Source organism: Notamacropus eugenii, chromosome 1 (assembly GCF_028372415.1).
Source record: "Notamacropus eugenii isolate mMacEug1 chromosome 1, mMacEug1.pri_v2, whole genome shotgun sequence".
NCBI classification, from domain to species: Eukaryota; Metazoa; Chordata; class Mammalia; order Diprotodontia; family Macropodidae; genus Notamacropus; species Notamacropus eugenii.
In genome coordinates, this window is record NC_092872.1 from 522,229,055 (window position 1) to 522,245,860 (window position 16,806).

Here is a 16,806-nt window from a genome sequence, read left to right on the forward strand (position 1 = left end):
CTTCAAACCCAGGATCCTATGGAAAACTCGGCCATTTTTCTTACACACAAAGACTGCTCAGAACTGCCCTGCTTTGGTACCTCAGGTCCTTCACAACGCTCTTCTTACCTCTCCCCTGCTCTACACAGGTATGGGCTACCTGACTGCCCTAAAACTGCCTCCCACCTGGGACTTCGCGCAGGCAGTACCCCCATGTTGCGGATGCTTGCCCCTTAGCCCCTTTCAGGGTTCAACTGAGGTACCCCTTCTTTTCAAAAGGCCTTCCTTAGTCATGCTGCCTTCCACCCTAAAAAACCCAGCTCTGTATTGATTCTGCGTGGAGTTTCCATTTAACTATCGGACCAGTAATCAATGAATCGTCATTTACTGAGAACCTACTATGTGCTAACCACCCTGCTAGGGGCTAGGGATTAACGGACAGAAATGAAGTCGTTGCCATCAAGGCGCTTATGTTTCATCTGGGAAAACGACGCGTCTCCACGCACACGTTCATAGACGCGGGCGTGCAGGTGCACCGACACGTGGTACGGACGAAGGAAGCTCCTGACACTACCTCCCAAACCTTTAGGAAAGTCCTTTAACTTCCCATGGGCCTCAGTTTCCTCAACTGAAAGACGAGAGCAGCTTTCGATTGAGCCTCTGAGGTTCGTTCCTGGGGAATGATACCGGTCTCACTTTGGAATTTGTGTCCCCGCAGCTTAACACGGAGCTCTACGCAACTGGCCCTTAACAAAGATTTGCATAGGTGGGAGGAGCCAAGCAAGAGTGGGAGGAGCCTTCGTCGCACATGCGCCCTTCTGTAGCCTAGTCAGTTCGCTCCGTGGCAATCCCAGGGTCCATCGCTCCCGGCTCCAGACTTTTATATCCGGGGTAAGGGAAGCCAGTCTTCTCTTTAGAGCGGCCTTGGAACTGGAACTGAACCCGGAACCGGAACCAGAAGAGGAGGAAGAAGTTTTGGTCCCGTCAGCTGCCGGCGCCGGTGAGGTCGACGGGCGGCTGGAGGCGGTGGCTGTGGTGCTGGGTGGGCGGTGGCTGCGGTGTCGGGCGGGCGGCCTGCTGCTGAGGACCCCGGGAGGGGCTGGGACGTGGGGCGGGGCGGGGCGGGGCCCAGCGTTCCTGGCCGCCTCGGTCAGCCCGGCTTCTGGGTGTCTTGAGTGTCGGTTCGTCTGCGCAGCCCCGAGCGTCCCGGCTGTGAAGGCGGCAGGCGACGGCTCCTCGGGGCCGGCCCCGGCGCCATGAAGCTCTACAGCCTCAGCGTCCTCTACAAAGGAGACTCCAAAGCCGTCCTGCTGAAGGCCGCCTACGATGTGTCCTCCTTCAGCTTCTTCCAGCGTTCCAGGTGGGCGTTCAGCCTGGGGCCTGGCGGGGCTGGAGAGACCCCTCGGGGACCACCGAGGCTTCCCCAGGCCTGGGCCGGTGCCCGGGGTGACATCATGCCTTCCTGAGATGGCAGTAAAGTACTGACAGTTGCCTCGTGTTTGACGGCTTGAAAAGCATTTTTAAGTGCAGTATTTCGCCTGATCTTTGTGACAGTTCTGTGAGATTTAATGTTATCCCCATTTTGCAGGTGGAGAAGCAGACGCAGTTTAACCAGCGAAGGGTCAGAAAATTTTTGAGGCAGGGTTCAAACCAGGGCTTTCCAAGTCCAGCACTCTATATGTGCTATTTTTGGATTTTTCTGGCTGAATTGGACTAGATGATCTCTTACATCCTTCCATCTCTTATTTCTGCGAATATGATTGTGACATGTATGACACAGTTAAGCCATTTTTAGGTATATTTATGTTTGTGATGGGTGATCTGTGAGTGAGGCTAATTTGGGGTAAATGCTGCTTAAGGAGTCCTAGAAATATGGGATTGATTATGCAGAGCTGGAAAAGGCATTAGAGCTTACACAGACCAAAATATCCCTCACTTCTCCTTTGAAAATGAGGAAAAATAACTTCCCCAGAGGGGGAAGTGACTTGTCCAGTTTCCCACAGGTGGCCAATGTGGACTAGGAATCCAGAACCAGCCCTCTGACTCCACTCTGTTGTTCTTTCTACTGTAGGACTGGTTGGACCTAGGAGGCTAGTGCTTTTTTTCCTAATCTTCTAGAAAAGCTGATCTTTCTTTTTCTTTTATACAGATAAGTGGTATGGGTGATTCTAGGCCCAGATAGGTTAAATTTGGATTTCAAATTTTTCACTAATCTAGGAGCCATTTAATTAGTATTCAATCATAATTTGTTTTTAGTGGAGTGGCACACCAGAAGCAACAGTGGCCAAACACATTTAATCTTTTAGCTAATGCCTATCGGCCACAGTGCACATGGAATCATTAGAGCTGCATCCCTGCCAGATTAATTCACTTAGCATTTTTTATTGGCATGCGATGAAATTTGCAGTCTGCCTTCTGTTTTCATTGCTCTTTACTTGCCAAAAATAAATTGCCACTGAGTCCCTGATCAAGTCCAAAGAACCTTTTCCATCTCATTCTAGTACTCTATTGCTTTTGGCTACCATTTAGTTATCTTCTTTTAAGTTTTGTCTTCTCTGACTCTTCTGTCTTCATTTTTCTCAGACTTCATTTTTTTCTACCCATTAATTACTAGCCATCACTTTGATTTTGGTGTTAAGCCTTTTCTTTTCACTTTCACTTCCTTGGAGTGTTTATTGTTTGAAGAACTTGTACTTAACTACAGTTTTAGGCCTAATTTCACATCTGACCAGAATTTTTCCACTGTTTAAAGAATAACTTCACATGACATTAATCATGTGGTGCTTATTATTAATAATATCTTGCGTTTGTAAAGTATTTGCAATAACCTCTGATTTTACAATTACAAATTACAATTTCACATCATTTGTATGCCACTCATAACTGTCCTACAGAGTAATTAGAGCAGTTATCCCCACTTTGCAAACATAGAAATTGAGATTCAGTAAATTCATGATTTCCTTATGTTTGCAGGGCAGAGCCTGGACTCTCAACTGTTGGTTCAGTGATCTTTCCACTGCATCACACTGCTACCTGAAATCCTGCCTTGTTCCAAAATGGGCTTTGGATGTTGTGAGGGAAAAAAGCATTTTCCAGCTTCTTACTTTAGTCCATTATTGTCCCAAAGCTTACAAACTTTGAAATAATTTGCAGCTTATTTTGCTCTTGCATCCAGTCTGTTACCCTTAACATTTTGTGGACATCTTGCCCTCTTTTTGTCTATAGTCCTAGTTGAGGCTTTAACTGTTTCTTTCCAGGACTTTTTCAAAAGTTTTTTTTCCTTAGATTCTCCCTCCCCTCTAGGCTGTGCAAAATATTAAGAAAATTTTCAGATCTCAGAATTAGAAGGCATATTAGAGGTCACCTGTTTGAACTCCTCTCTGAACAGAAATCCCTGCTATAACTTTTCTAGCAAATGGTCATCCAGACTTCACTTGAAAACCTCAAGAGATGGAGAACCTACTTACCCTACTCCTTCCTTAAGTCAGCCCATTCTACTTTTAACTTTAATTGCCAAGAAACCTTTTCTTACAACTAGCTGAAATCTTCCTTTATTCAATTTCCACACATTGGTGCTAGTTATTCTCTTAGAGGCTGGACAGAACAATTCCTTTTTCCATATAGAAGCCCTTCAAATACTTGAGGGCATACATCATTCTTCATCTCCCCTGTCTTCTTCCAACTAAACATCCCAGTTCCTTCAACTGATCCCCAAATGATAGTATCTAGTGTTCTTAGCCCCCTTCAAGAGTTTTGTTCATGCCACTTTCTCAGAATCCTGTTGGTTCATATATAAGATCAAAGATCCAGACACTTTATCTTCCACTCAACTCTTTACTATGATTATTCTAGCAAAGCATGCCTATTTTGTGCATGTGATTTGCCTTCTCCTGCCTTTTAGCCTTTTTGTATAAGCCCTTCTAACGTGAAACACTTTACTTTCATACCTTAGCCTTCTTAACTAAAGCATTGTCCTTCCCTTGCTTCAAAATCTTTAAGCACTCCTTTCCGAGCAGTCTTTATGAACTCAGTCCCACTTGAATGTAGCTGTTGTAATAAGCCCTCTTGCTGAATACTTAACACTTGCATATGTCTTAGTAGTTTTATCTTTCTCCATATTTGGTTGTACATATACTTTGTATAGTTCTGCAAACTGTGTGTTCCTGTACCTTTAATATGAAGGCCACTTTTGTAATTTTCCACAGTACCCAGTCTACAGTACTTTTCTCAAAATTTTAATTAACGGAGTAGATAGAACAATACTTTAGCTAGGTAGTTTTGTAAAAAGTTGGAAGTGGGTTGTAATAATGAGATATATAGTGAACAGATATGGCAGTTAACATAATTTCATAGTGATAAGGATTATTGAACAATTTATTATATTTTATTATTTAATAAATATTGGGAGGAAAAGAGGCCTGAGTTTCCTGAAATCAAGAGTCTTAGACTATTTGTCTATAATATGTAAGCTCTCTGAGGTTACTTTACTTTGCATATGGACAAGGTGAATGAGATAAACTAAATTAACATTGTTGTGTTTTTCAGTGTTCAGGAATTCATGACCTTTACAAGTCAACTGATTGTGGAACGCTCAGAGAAAGGCAGCAGAGCCTCTGTCAAAGAACAAGGTAAGGGGAATGCCTAGCTTTGGCATTAAGTGAGATAAGACTAGTGGAAATTCAGTATCTAGATTCATCAACAGAATGTAACTTACTCAGGTTGTCGCTTGTGAGATGTTAGGGCTACTACTTTTCCCCCCTACTATTGCTTATCTTCTTTTCTTCTCTCTCAATTGCCCTGCTTATGTAAAATACTTTGCCCACTGATGGGGACTTGGTTTCTTATTACAGTTTCTCGACTAAGATTTGAAACCTACCTTTGATGCTGAGTATTAGCAAAGCGCCCAGAACCAACCTGGCATATTGTGCTATCTTTCTAGCTAGTTGTGGTCCTCTCAAAAAGCATATCCAGCTAGCTTTGTTGATAAAAGTTTAGTACAATATAGTTTTTGATGTGTTGGATTACACATCTGGAAATCTGACTTCTGTTTTTATTTTATTTGTTTTCAGTGTTCTACAATCACTTCCATATAACTTAGATTTTTTTTTCCCTTCCCTCCCACTCTTTCCCCTCATCTCTCCCTTTCCTCCCTGAGACGGCATACAATTTTATATAGGTTCTACATATACATTCCTATTAAATACATTTTCACCTTAGTCATGTTGCATAGAAGAATTAAAATGAATGGGAGAAATCATAAAACAAACCAAAACATAATACAAAAGAAAATTATCTGATTCATTCTGTGATCAAATTCCATGGTTCTTTCTCTGGATGTGGAAGGTATTTTGCCTTAAGAGACCACTGGGAATTTTTTTAAGTCCTTGCATTGCAATGAAGTACTAAGTCTGCCAGAAAAATTCCTCCCACACTGTGGTCTTTGCTGTGCACAGAGTTCTCCTAGTTCTTCTCCTTTCACTCAGCATCAGTTCATATAAGTCTTTCCAGGCCTTTCTGAAGTCTTCCTGTTCATCATTTCTCATAGCACAATACTATTCCATTAGATTCATATACCACAATTTATTCAGCCCTTCCCCAATTGATGGGCATCCCCTTGATTTCCACTTCTTGGCCACCACAAAGAGAGCTGCTATAAATATTTTTATACATGTGGGACCCTTTCCCATTTCTATGATCTCTTTGGGATACAGTCCCTGAAGCGATATTGCTGGGTCAAAGGGTATGCACATTTTTGTAGCCCTTTGGGCATAGTTCCAAATTGCTCCTCAGAATGGTTGGATTCTTATCCCTTTAATAGTTCTCTTTTCTATGACCTGTGCCTTTTGAATTGTGAGGTGGTTTTTTTGTCCTTCATTTGAATTTGCCATCTCTTTAAGGGGGAAATGCATTAAAGGCATAAATCTGAAAAGCTGTTCATAAACTCACAGTCACAACCAGCTTAGCCTTATGTTGACTTTACTCATCTTTGTTGCAGGGTAAGATTGTGAAATGACTATTGATGCCGTAAATACTAATTATTATATATGGTATGAATGACTGTAAGGTTTCAAGGCTCCTTGTAGTTTTCATTCCTCAGAAATAGAATAATGAAGCTTTTATTTAAAGTTTCTCTCATAGTCACCCTCAATCTGTGATTTTCCTTTTTTTCAATTCTGTATTTAAGATGATTCTTCACATACATTCCAGCTATGTACTTGAACTAAATAATTGAAGCTTGCCCATTTGGGAAGGTAAAATCTGATAAGTATCAGTGATGACTCCCTTCTCATTATTTTCTTTATCTTTCCACCTTATTCAGATTTTGCAATAAATTCAAGACTTTACCTTACTCTTTTCTCTTACTGGTTGTCTTATTTGGTATTTGAATCTTTGTGGCCGGTTTCTTAACATCAAATGCGTTGTTATTTGTAAGTTGATATTTTTCTTTTACCTTTGAGATCTTGCTACTGTACTGGCTTTTTAAAAATTCTTCAGTGAACAGAGTCAGTGGTTATTGCAAGCATTTGACTGATGTTTTTAATACCAATTATATCACATACTGTACCCTTGCTCACTATGTAACTTTGAAGTACTATATAAATGTAGGGTGTTGTTATTATTACTCATTAACCTAACTGACATCTAGGCGTCTGACTTCAGAGTTCCCTGGCTCTTGGTCCAGCAGCTCCGTAGAATATTTGTGAACTTTGAGATCTGATTCTCAAGTGGCATTTATCTGAGTTTGTGTAGTAGAAATAACAGCAGCTCACATTAATGTGGCATCTTAAGGTTTCTATAGCACATCCACAACAACCTTGTGAGCTTGTTATCCCCTTTATAGATGATGAAATGGAGGCTTACAAGCTGTGAAGTGACTTATCCAGGGTCACACAGTATTGTAAGAACCAGAATACAAACCCAGGTCTTCTGACTCCAAGTCCAGCACGTTTAAACTGAGCTACCTCTCAGTCCCTACCCCCCAAACCATGTTTAGCACATGCCATGTTTCTCACTTGTGACCTCTTGTCTACTCAGAGTACTTATGTCATGTGTATGTGCGGAACGACAGTCTCGCAGGTGTGGTCATTGCAGACAATGAATATCCCTCCCGAGTGGCTTTCACCTTGTTGGAAAAGGTGAGTTGCTTTTGGGGTTTGATGGAACTTTGAGAAAATATATGTGGGTATTAGTGAGACTCTAAGGTATGAAAACATATTTTAATTGAGTTGCTAAATTTGAAATGCCATTCTTCAATACCATCTACAGCTAGTGCTATCAGTGCCTCCTCTGTTTGCTGTCCCCTCAAACTCAACATGTTAAAGAGTTGTCTTCCTTACTTCAAAATCAGCTCTTTTTCCCAAGTTTTTTTCTTACAATCATGCTGCCTTTTTTCTATGTAAAATTTTGTTTTATTGGCCTTTTTTTTTTTTTTGACGTTGTTAATATTTCCTTGTGACTCCCACCTTCTCCTTTTTCCCAGTAGAACCTTCCCTTGTATCAAAGAAATATAGTTAAGTGAAACACTGGTAAAGTCTGACAGCATACAAATTATTCCATACTTATAGCCCATTATCTCTCTGCCAAGGGAAGGGAGAGATATTTTACTGTCTGCTCTCTGGAGTCAAGATTGATTGGTCAGATTTTTGGTGTGTTTCAATGGTACTTGGGGAAAGGAGGGAGAGAGCTTTAAGTCTGATTCATTTTTTTCCATTAAATATGCTCCCTTTCTTAGTCTTTGAATTTTGGAAGTGTGGAAATGTTTTTAGCAATCTAGAGACATAATAACCCCTGCTTGAGGCTAATTTGATTTGGGGCCTGGGAATCCCATGGTGGGAACACTGATGGAAATATATTGCTTTTTCTTATAGGTACTGGATGAATTCTCTAAGCAGGTTGACAAGATAGATTGGCCGGTAGGATCTCCTGCTACAATACATTATGCAGCCCTGGATAGTTATCTTAGCAGATATCAGGTAATATTTCAAGGAAAACGTGATGTGTGGCAGAAACTGTATTGTTTAGGATTAAGAAAATATTAGACTGACAAAGTACTTTTAGATGGCAATCACTCTAGTTCAGGCTGTCTTATCACTTCTCATCTGGATTATTGGATTAGCCTCCCTTCTTCCAGTCTTGTCTCTCCAGTCTATCCTCTATGCTGTTTCCATGTAATCTTCCTCATGCATAGTTCTAACTATGTCACTTTCCTGATCATGATTCATTAATGGCTCTCTGTTGCTCTGGGATAAAATGCAAATTCTTTTGGTATTTAAAGTCCTTCATAGTCTGGCTCAAGCCTCTCTTACCTGACTTGTTCACATTATAACTTCCTAATCCTGTTTGCCTCCATTTTCTCATCTATAAAATGAACTGGAGAAGGAAATGGCAAACCACTCCAGTATATTTGCCAAGAAAACCCCTAATGGGGTCAGAGAGTCAGTTATAGCTCAGCACCAACAACTGCAGCCACTATCCTCATTCCAGCTAACTGACCAATTCTGCATAGTGTTACCTCTACATGATATCCCATTTCCCTCTTCTTAGTCTTTGTACAGGCAATCCCCCTACCTCCAGTGTACTTCTTTATTGCCATCTCTTTGAATTCCTAACTTCCTTCAGTTCTCAACTTAGATGCTTCCTCCTGGAGGAGGCCTTTACCAGTCTCCCCTTCCTGAATGACTTCATGTTTTCTTACCTGTTTATATTTTGTATCCTCCCACTAAGGTGGAAACTCCTCAATGTTGTAGGGACTCTCTTGTTTCTGGTTTTGTATTCCCAGTCCCAGGCAGCGTACCTGGCACATTTTCTTTTTGGTCTACACTTGTTTTTTCATCAGTGTAGATGAAACCCGCTAGAATAGAAATTCCCTTCACCAATGCAGTTCAGTATCTGCAATTTATAATCTTAGAGGTCCTGGCCTGGGGATGGAGAGGGTAAGTGGCTTGTCTGTTGCCACAGCACCAGAGTGTCTATGGGGTTTCCTGACCCAGCTACATCTCTGCACCACCTCTCATGTTGTAAGGGGGTAGGTGCTTAATAAGGATTTGTTGCTTCGATTTCCATAGGTCTGTTAAGCAGACTGACTTTCCTGAATGATATGACTCTGAAAGAATCTGAAACAGCCTTTCACAACTTGGGAATTTAGAATTTCTCTGCTGATTGTTGATTGTTAAAAGGGGCTTTGAAAGCTGGGATCTTCCATCTTGCTTTCTGTACCTTGTTTCTAGAGCAAGAATCTGGAAATACAGTATTTGTCTTATTCCTTTACATTTCTCTGCTTCCTTTTAGTTTGGTCTCATGATCACCACTAAGTTGACCTGTTTTTATTTCTTTCCAGAATCCTCGAGAAGCTGACCCGATGACAAAAGTGCAAGCTGAGTTAGATGAGACCAAAATCATTCTGGTAAGTAGAAATTAGAAGGTATAGCAATTTACCATTGAAGGGCTGGGTAGAAAGTTATATTATATTTGGGTTGGCGTGGTTTTTTTAGAGTTCACAAAGTGGGTTTGGCAGACATTCCTGAGAGGCACGTCTTTCTCAGCTTTACATGTGAAATATGCTGAAACAGAGGTGTTCTGTGACTTGTTGGGGCCACACGATGTCAGAACTGAATTTGAAACTCAGGGCTTCTGACTCCCAAATCCAGTACCCTTCTACAGTACCACATGCCTCTTTCTCTTTTAGGTATAGAGTTTTAAATCCCTTCTGCAAGGAATCCAAATCCTTTGTACCCTTTGCCTTTGGGAATGTTTCCTTCACTGATCTTATTTTCGCTAGCAGTAATGATTAGACTCTTTAAAGATTTGAGGTGATGGATATAGCTGGGGCTTAATTTCTTTTTACATTTCCATGTTTTTATTAGTACAGCCCTTACTACCTGGGTTTTAGTTTCTGGCTTTTGATGATAGCCCTCAACTTTTCTCATCTTTGGATGCCTGGATCTCCTGAAGAATTTACCCTTGGCATGGAACTTGGAAGAAATCTGCTATTTCTTTTTGGTCATTTATTTTCTTTATTTCTAGTCTGGAGGGCAGAGGAATTCTCATTAGGGCTCAGTTTCTGTCTATAATTTAGTCAGGTTAGAATTGTTGGTTCATGAGTTCTTTGTTGTAAAACTTCAGTTGGAATTTCAAATTCATATCCTGATCCAGTTAAACCAGTCCTTTTATCTTACAGAATCATTTAAATGAAGAGTTATTAATTTGTCTTCTTTTAACTATTTAGAAATGGTTTTTTAGAGGACATTTTTCATTCTCTGCAAATTCAAATATGTTTGCCACATATCACTTTAAAGTTGTTTATATAGCTGTGGTCAGCTATGGTACATTGGGACACTGTGTAGCAAATGCTGACAATAAGGCAGAGGGATGGTGGTTTGCCTTTTCACTTTTGGCAGTTCTTGGTTATCTTCCAGTCCATTCCCATTATCATTGTTTTAAAAGCACTGGTGGTTTTTAGGAGTTTAAATGTTAATTTCCAGAACAAAATTTCCCAATGGAGAAGTTCAAAAAGCAATGATATAATTTTTACACTATACTTCTAAAATTTTATTTTGTCCCCAAACTTCCTCAACCAGTAGGAGTGATTTCAACCCATGTCTTCCAACATTCTATCCACTATACTATGCTGAACTTTTTAGTCTTTTAGAATAACCTAAAGTACTGAAAATTGTAACCAGGGTCATGTAGTTAGTAATTGTCAGAGGCAAGATTTAAACCCAAGTTTTTCTTGCTTCAAGACCAGTTCTATCCACTCTGCCATGCTCCCTTTCATAGCACCATAGACCTTACATAAAATCAATTAAGAGAACAAAAATCAAAGGTAGAAGAGTTTTGGTTTGTGGACTGACTTTTCCCCAATATCCTATGAGTTTTCTGTACCAGTTGCCAGGGTTTTTAATATCAGTCTTCCCAGGAAAAAGTCCACCTTTAATGCAGTGGTAATAGAAAAAATTCTCCTCTTAGAATATGTTCTGCATGTATATTAGAAGTATTTTGAGTTCCATAGTGGTTTCAAGATAGTTTCTATTAACAATTGTGACCCACCATTCTCTGGTTCTCAGCATTTTTGTGCTATATTTGGAGTACGTAGTTGACACTCAGAGGACAGGTCCAAATGACACTGATTCCATAATGAACTGATTAGACTTTTATAAGCTCTCTGTATGTTGACTTCCAAGTGCCTGTGTTCATGGCTGGTCTTCCATCATCATTTATTTGCACAGAGTTCTTTTTTCTTTTATCCAGCACAACACCATGGAGTCTTTGTTAGAACGAGGAGAAAAGCTAGATGATTTGGTGTCCAAATCAGAAGTACTAGGAACACAGTCCAAAGCCTTCTATAAAACCGTAAGTACTTGTGACCCCCACCTCTTTCCTGGAAAGCCTTTTCTTAAAATGGGTCCTACTGTATTACTTGTGTTCCTTTCAGGATACCAGAGTTTTCTTGGAATATTCAGTAGCCATTGGTATGTATCAACTCTTTGAGCATACATACAGGGTCACGTCTTTGGCAGGAAGGAAGGCAGGCATCATGGCAGCTTCGTACATAGGTGCTTTTTGGATCTGAGGTGAGAAGAAGAGATCTAACAGTGCTTGGAAGAGAGCCTCTTCTGGGAACCAGCTTCTAACGGATTTCCTATAGCAGGGGTTGTCAGTATTTGGGTTACTTGGGAAGGTGGGAGATTCTTTGGTGTCTCTAATACCAAGTTGTTTTTTTATGATGACAACAACATACTTTTTTAAGTACTTGAAGGTTTTTTAAAAAACTTCCTTTCAGCAACATTTTTGTCCCTACAAGGGTCACGTAGCTGTTAGTGTTGGAGTCAAGATTTGAACTGACTGCTGACTTCTAGTCAGGGACTCACCACTTTCCCACATGGCCACTCTACTAGAAGAAGCTAATCCTTTTCATTTTAAGGGCAATAATTTTTTTTCTCTAAGAAGTTCCTGAAGTTAGACCCTGCTCTCAAAGGAAAGAATTGCTTACTATCTGAATTTGTTTTATTCTTTTGAATAAGTTGTTTAAACCAGTTCAGTCAACATTTATTAAATGCTTACTATGTGCAAGGCATCATGAATATAAAATCAAAAGAAAAAAGTTTCTGCCTTCAGGAAGCTTATGTTATATTCTGCTGGGGGAGCACTACAAATAAGCTGCTAAGTGTATAAAGAAGATGGAGGGAAGGGCAGTGCTCAGCTAAGGCAGAGGCGGTGTGGGTTAAGTTTTGTCTGGACTTCAGCTGATCCAGCCACATATTTTTACTTTGTAACCAACATGCATTTGTGAGACCCCTGGAGAGCAGGGGGTTAAAGATAAGGTGGCTGTGAAACCAGCATGTTGATTGGTCCATATGGGGCTTCATGATACCATCATACAATCTCCATTCATTCCCCATGGGATATATCTCGTATATGGAGATTTTTTTCTTCATCTTCACCTATGGAAATCCTTTCCCTTTAAAATACAACTCAAGTGGCACTTCTTTCACAAAGCCTCTGGTCTCAATAAAACCAGAAGTGATCTGTTCATAGAATTTCCTGCCTCCCTGTTGGACTTCTCCTTTGCACTCAGTCTAACTTGTATTAAAATTATTTACATGTCTGTCTGTCTCTCTCAGATGTACATACACACACACACCCAGGTTGTATGCTCCTTGAGCTCTGATGTTTTTTGTATTTCTAATACCAAGGGCAGAGCCTTACATATAGTAGGTGCATGATAAATATTTGTTGACTGGGTTTTATATGCAGTCTTATCCTGCTTAGCATCATTCTCTAACCAATTGAGCTATTTGAGAGAAATGTCAAAATTCTATGAACAAAAAGTATTAAACTAGTGAGAATTTGTCAGGGAGGGAAAACTGAGACTTTGGGGCTAATTAGCTGAAAAGACTTTTTAAACATGTTTTTGGAATGTGAGAAGAAGCCTTAGCATTAAAGACATTAATTTATTTCTGGGTTTCGGTTGACATGAACTACTTTTTGATAATAGCCTTAATTTCTGTTTTTGAGGGTAAATTAGGGTTTTGCATTTTCTGTGTAAGTAGAAAATAAGAAGGCTAGCTTCTTTCTAGCCTATCCATTTCTAGTTCCTTTCCTCAATATGATCGTGAAAGCATGGATGGATATCTCCGACCCATGCTCTCTAATCAGGCATCATCCTTATCTGTGGACATCAGTTGTGGCATTAGAGTTCTTTGTTACAACCTTCCCCACAGGTGGCTCCCAGGGAAAAGGCACATTTCCCCATGGTTCCTATTATCTGTTAACTTTTCTAACCTTCCTTTCCCAAATCTTGATTTCTTCAAAGGCCCGGAAACAAAACTCATGCTGTGAGATCATGTGACCTCCCCAACCAGTGATGATCCTGCTCTGGAAACTTTGCCTGTCATTCATGTTGAGAACTGTAAAGCACCAGGAAAGAAGACAGCTCAAATCGTGTCCTGAAATGGGAATGTTCCATTTCAGATTTCAGCCCCTGGGATGAGCTGAGGGCGAGGTGGGAGGGATTTCGGGGAGATGTTTGTATGCCTAAGTGTAATTGTTCACCAAAAGAAAAGATAACATGAGCCTCAAAAAAATCATATTTGGGGACAGAATGAAACAAAAATTCTTAATGACTCCTGTAGGTGCTGAAGGGCTCATTTCTCTGATAAATTTCCTGGGAGGGATTTGATGGGCCCCCTGACTTCTGCAGAACTCCACAGGAAAGTCAGGACCAAATCTCTTCTTAGTTCTGTTTTTTTGTTTTGTTTTTTTAATTTCATTTTTTTACATTCATTATAATAACACTAGAAGAATGCAATTCCAGGTGAATGCTATACAGTTGAGAATTTTGCCACTGAGCAGAGCTTGGGAGCCTTCTTAGCAGCTGATGAAAGTGAACTCTACATGGGGGTTCCCTTTCCTTCCATTTCTCAGAGCAGTCATGAAGCCTCTTTTATTTTTGAGTAGACCCCTTACCATTTTTGTCCTCAGGGAAAGTGGGAGCCCTCTCAGAAGAGAAATAACTGAAGTCTTGAGACCTTGACAAGTCAGTGGAAAAGTTTTATGGTGAGAAACAAGGAACATACCTCAAATAACCTAAAACAACTTTGGACCCTCACAGGCTTTGTTTTCTAACTTGTACGTGTGTTCCCATTTCTTCCAGTGCTGCCTTGTGGTAGGGCCCATGACCTGTCCTGAGAAACTTGCCCATAAAGTTCTCTAGAACTTATTCAAGGTGGGCAGGGTCTGTGAGAGGAGCTCAGATATACTTAAGGGTGTAAGCAGGCAGTGATTATCCCACCCGGCATATCTAGGAATGAAGCAAAGGAAAGAAGTAGGGCACTTTATTAAAGCTGGTTAATTTGAGGATAATCAGCTGTGAGTATCCTTTTCGGGTAGGGGATCCAACTAGCATTACATCTTGAGCAGCCCCCACAGCATTGCAATGACTTACATATCTTGAATATTACAGTTCTGGTCCAAAATAGTATGTCCTTTAGCCACTCTTCCAAATGATTTTTTTTTTTTGCACTGAAAGTTGACCTTAGTTCTCTTGTCCTGGCCATGTGACTGCCTTAGGGACTTACCCATTTTGGTGAGTCTTAATGAATAGGAGAATGTGTTTGAGACTCTCATACTGCCATCTGCTGATTTATACTAAGAAGTGTGCCAACTATGCCATGGTATATCTGCCCCTGTCCTGGGGCTGGCAGACACATTTCAGAGGCTCCCAGACTGGCAGAGGCAGAGTACCCAATCTCTGTAAATGCTGAGGATATTATCTGGCCTCCTTTGTGCTTAAAAGCACCTTTTGGTACAAACAAACCAAGCTCTGGCTCCTTCAGTGCCTAGCTGCCCAAATGTAACACTGACTCACTGGGCATTAACAGGATCTTGACACTTGGTTTCTGTTAACTTATTGAACTACCCTTGCTTCTGGTTATTGCTCCTTGAGTACTTAGACTTAACCTTCCTCCCTCTAAGATATTAAAAGCAAAGGTAGGCAAGCAACCAGGCAGGAGTGCTCAGGTGATCAGATTAAGATGGTGTTGGGTCGTCTTAAGCCATCTTGGCCCCTGGACAGGTATTTGTTGCCACGTCTAAATAGGATATGTATGAGCTGCTTTTCTGTTATGGTGCAGTATTTTCCGTAGGCAGAGCAATTTGTATGCTAGAACTGGGCTACAAAGGGAGAGTCTAAATTTAATTATATCCAGCCACCACAGAAGCCCTGGTATAATCATACATCATCTGATGAACATCTTTTATTTGCATGTTAGTTGGGGATTTTTCCCAAGAAAGTGCTTACCTTGACTCAGCTTGTTGAAGGCAAAGGCCATAGAGGGCCTATTCTAAGATACTTGTACCCGTATAGTGCACTGAGTCAAGCATTTACTGGCCCTGTGAACTTTTTTCAAGATTAGTGTCATCTTAAATCTCAACTGGCATAAAATTCACTGGAGAATTTAGGTTATTGGGAAGACAAATCCAACTATAAATGTTTTAGTGGATACCACTTCCCTTGTAGTTGCAATTGGCAACTATTTCTCTGGGAATTATGTTGACTGATAGGTAACAGTACCTACTACAAAATTGGCCTAGAAACGTTATTCTTCCCTCTGTCACAAGACATGATGCCAATATTGATGAATGGCGCACCTACAACCTCAAGTTCATCAGACTTTTCAAGGAGTGCCCTTGGTGGCTGCCCATCTGAACCCTGTTAACTCCACGGACTTGTGGCCCAAAAATGGATTTCGTATTCATCTTCATCACTTGGCCAATTTTTTTTTTTTATTTTTCAGCTCTAACTCACATTATCCTTAAACGTGAGGGATAAATGCCATTCTGGTTTTGTCTTTTCCCTTTGGTTATGGTTCCAGGAGTTAAAAACTGTCCTAGTATGTGACAGAACACAGTACAAGATCTTTAAGAAACTCAGTCTTAAGCTTGTGCTGCAGTATGAATAGAACTCATTGACTTTGAAGCTAAGAGAAAGCAAAAGCTTTCACCCATAACTTGGCCTCAGCATCTCCAATAAGCATGACTTTGTCGAATGAGAGGCATGGCCCTGCTCTGGCAGGATGCCTTTTGGAGGGGAGGGTGGGAGGACGCTTCGGCAGTGATGTCGTGTTACTTGGTCCTTTCTGTGCATTATTGTAGCTTCTTGTTTCTTTAATGCTTTTGCTAAACATTTATCATTTGGCAAAGAGTGTATTTTAATAATCGCTAATTCTTCAGTATGTTCTGTTTGAGAAATTTCTGTCTAGATAAAAGTTGTCTTTTGAAATTTGAAAATGATCCTGTGGCTTTCTTTGGGATTAAAGTAGTTAAAACAGGTACCTCACTGTAGCTCTGCTTAATCTTTTTCTGGTTGAGCTTTTAGTATCAAGCCTTCAACAGAATAAGTGATTAAAGATTGGTAGTGTCAATGAAATATTTCTATCAATGAAGGAAATAGATTTAATTTCTTCATTATCTTCTAGCTCTAAAAGTCTGATTCTCCTACCCCCATTACATCTCTAAGGCAGTTTAAACCTGGTGTTTCCCCCCACCACTATGAGATTATATCTGAGTAGGAGGTCAGATACATTTTTTTCTTATTGCCAGAGGGCAGACTTACTACAACAAATAATCTTGTAATTCTTCAATCAGAACATTTATGACTTTGGTCACCTGTGAGATACAGATGGCAGCATCACAAAGGACCTCTTTCTGTTTTTCCTGCTCAGAACCTTTCCAATGCGGTTTATCTCACAGGAAGATGCAGGGGCAAACCTGACATTGAGATGCTACCCTACCATAAAAAAGCATGGGGTACACAGTGAAAAGAATGAT

At 40.5% G+C, this 16,806-nt stretch overlaps 1 protein-coding gene across 4 annotated transcripts; it reads left to right on the forward strand.

The window, feature by feature from the left end:
* The first annotated feature begins 879 nt into the window (after positions 1 to 879).
* On the forward strand, positions 880 to 16,266 carry YKT6 (YKT6 v-SNARE homolog). Of its 4 annotated transcripts, XM_072633749.1 has the most exons (8): positions 883 to 979; positions 1,175 to 1,339; positions 4,525 to 4,607; positions 7,015 to 7,115; positions 7,848 to 7,952; positions 9,317 to 9,382; positions 11,227 to 11,328; positions 13,292 to 16,266. In XM_072633749.1, exons 2-8 carry the CDS (start codon positions 1,236 to 1,238, stop codon positions 13,325 to 13,327), a joined length of 597 nt encoding a protein of 198 aa, XP_072489850.1. In that variant the 5' UTR covers positions 883 to 979; positions 1,175 to 1,235; the 3' UTR covers positions 13,328 to 16,266. The 4 variants fall into 4 exon arrangements, with proteins under 4 accessions (XP_072489848.1, XP_072489850.1, XP_072489847.1 ...); XM_072633747.1 differs by lacking the exon at positions 13,292 to 16,266 and having other exon boundaries at positions 880 to 979; positions 11,227 to 13,285; XM_072633748.1 differs by lacking the exon at positions 883 to 979 and having other exon boundaries at positions 1,091 to 1,339.
* Positions 16,267 to 16,806: the final 540 nt, after the last annotated feature.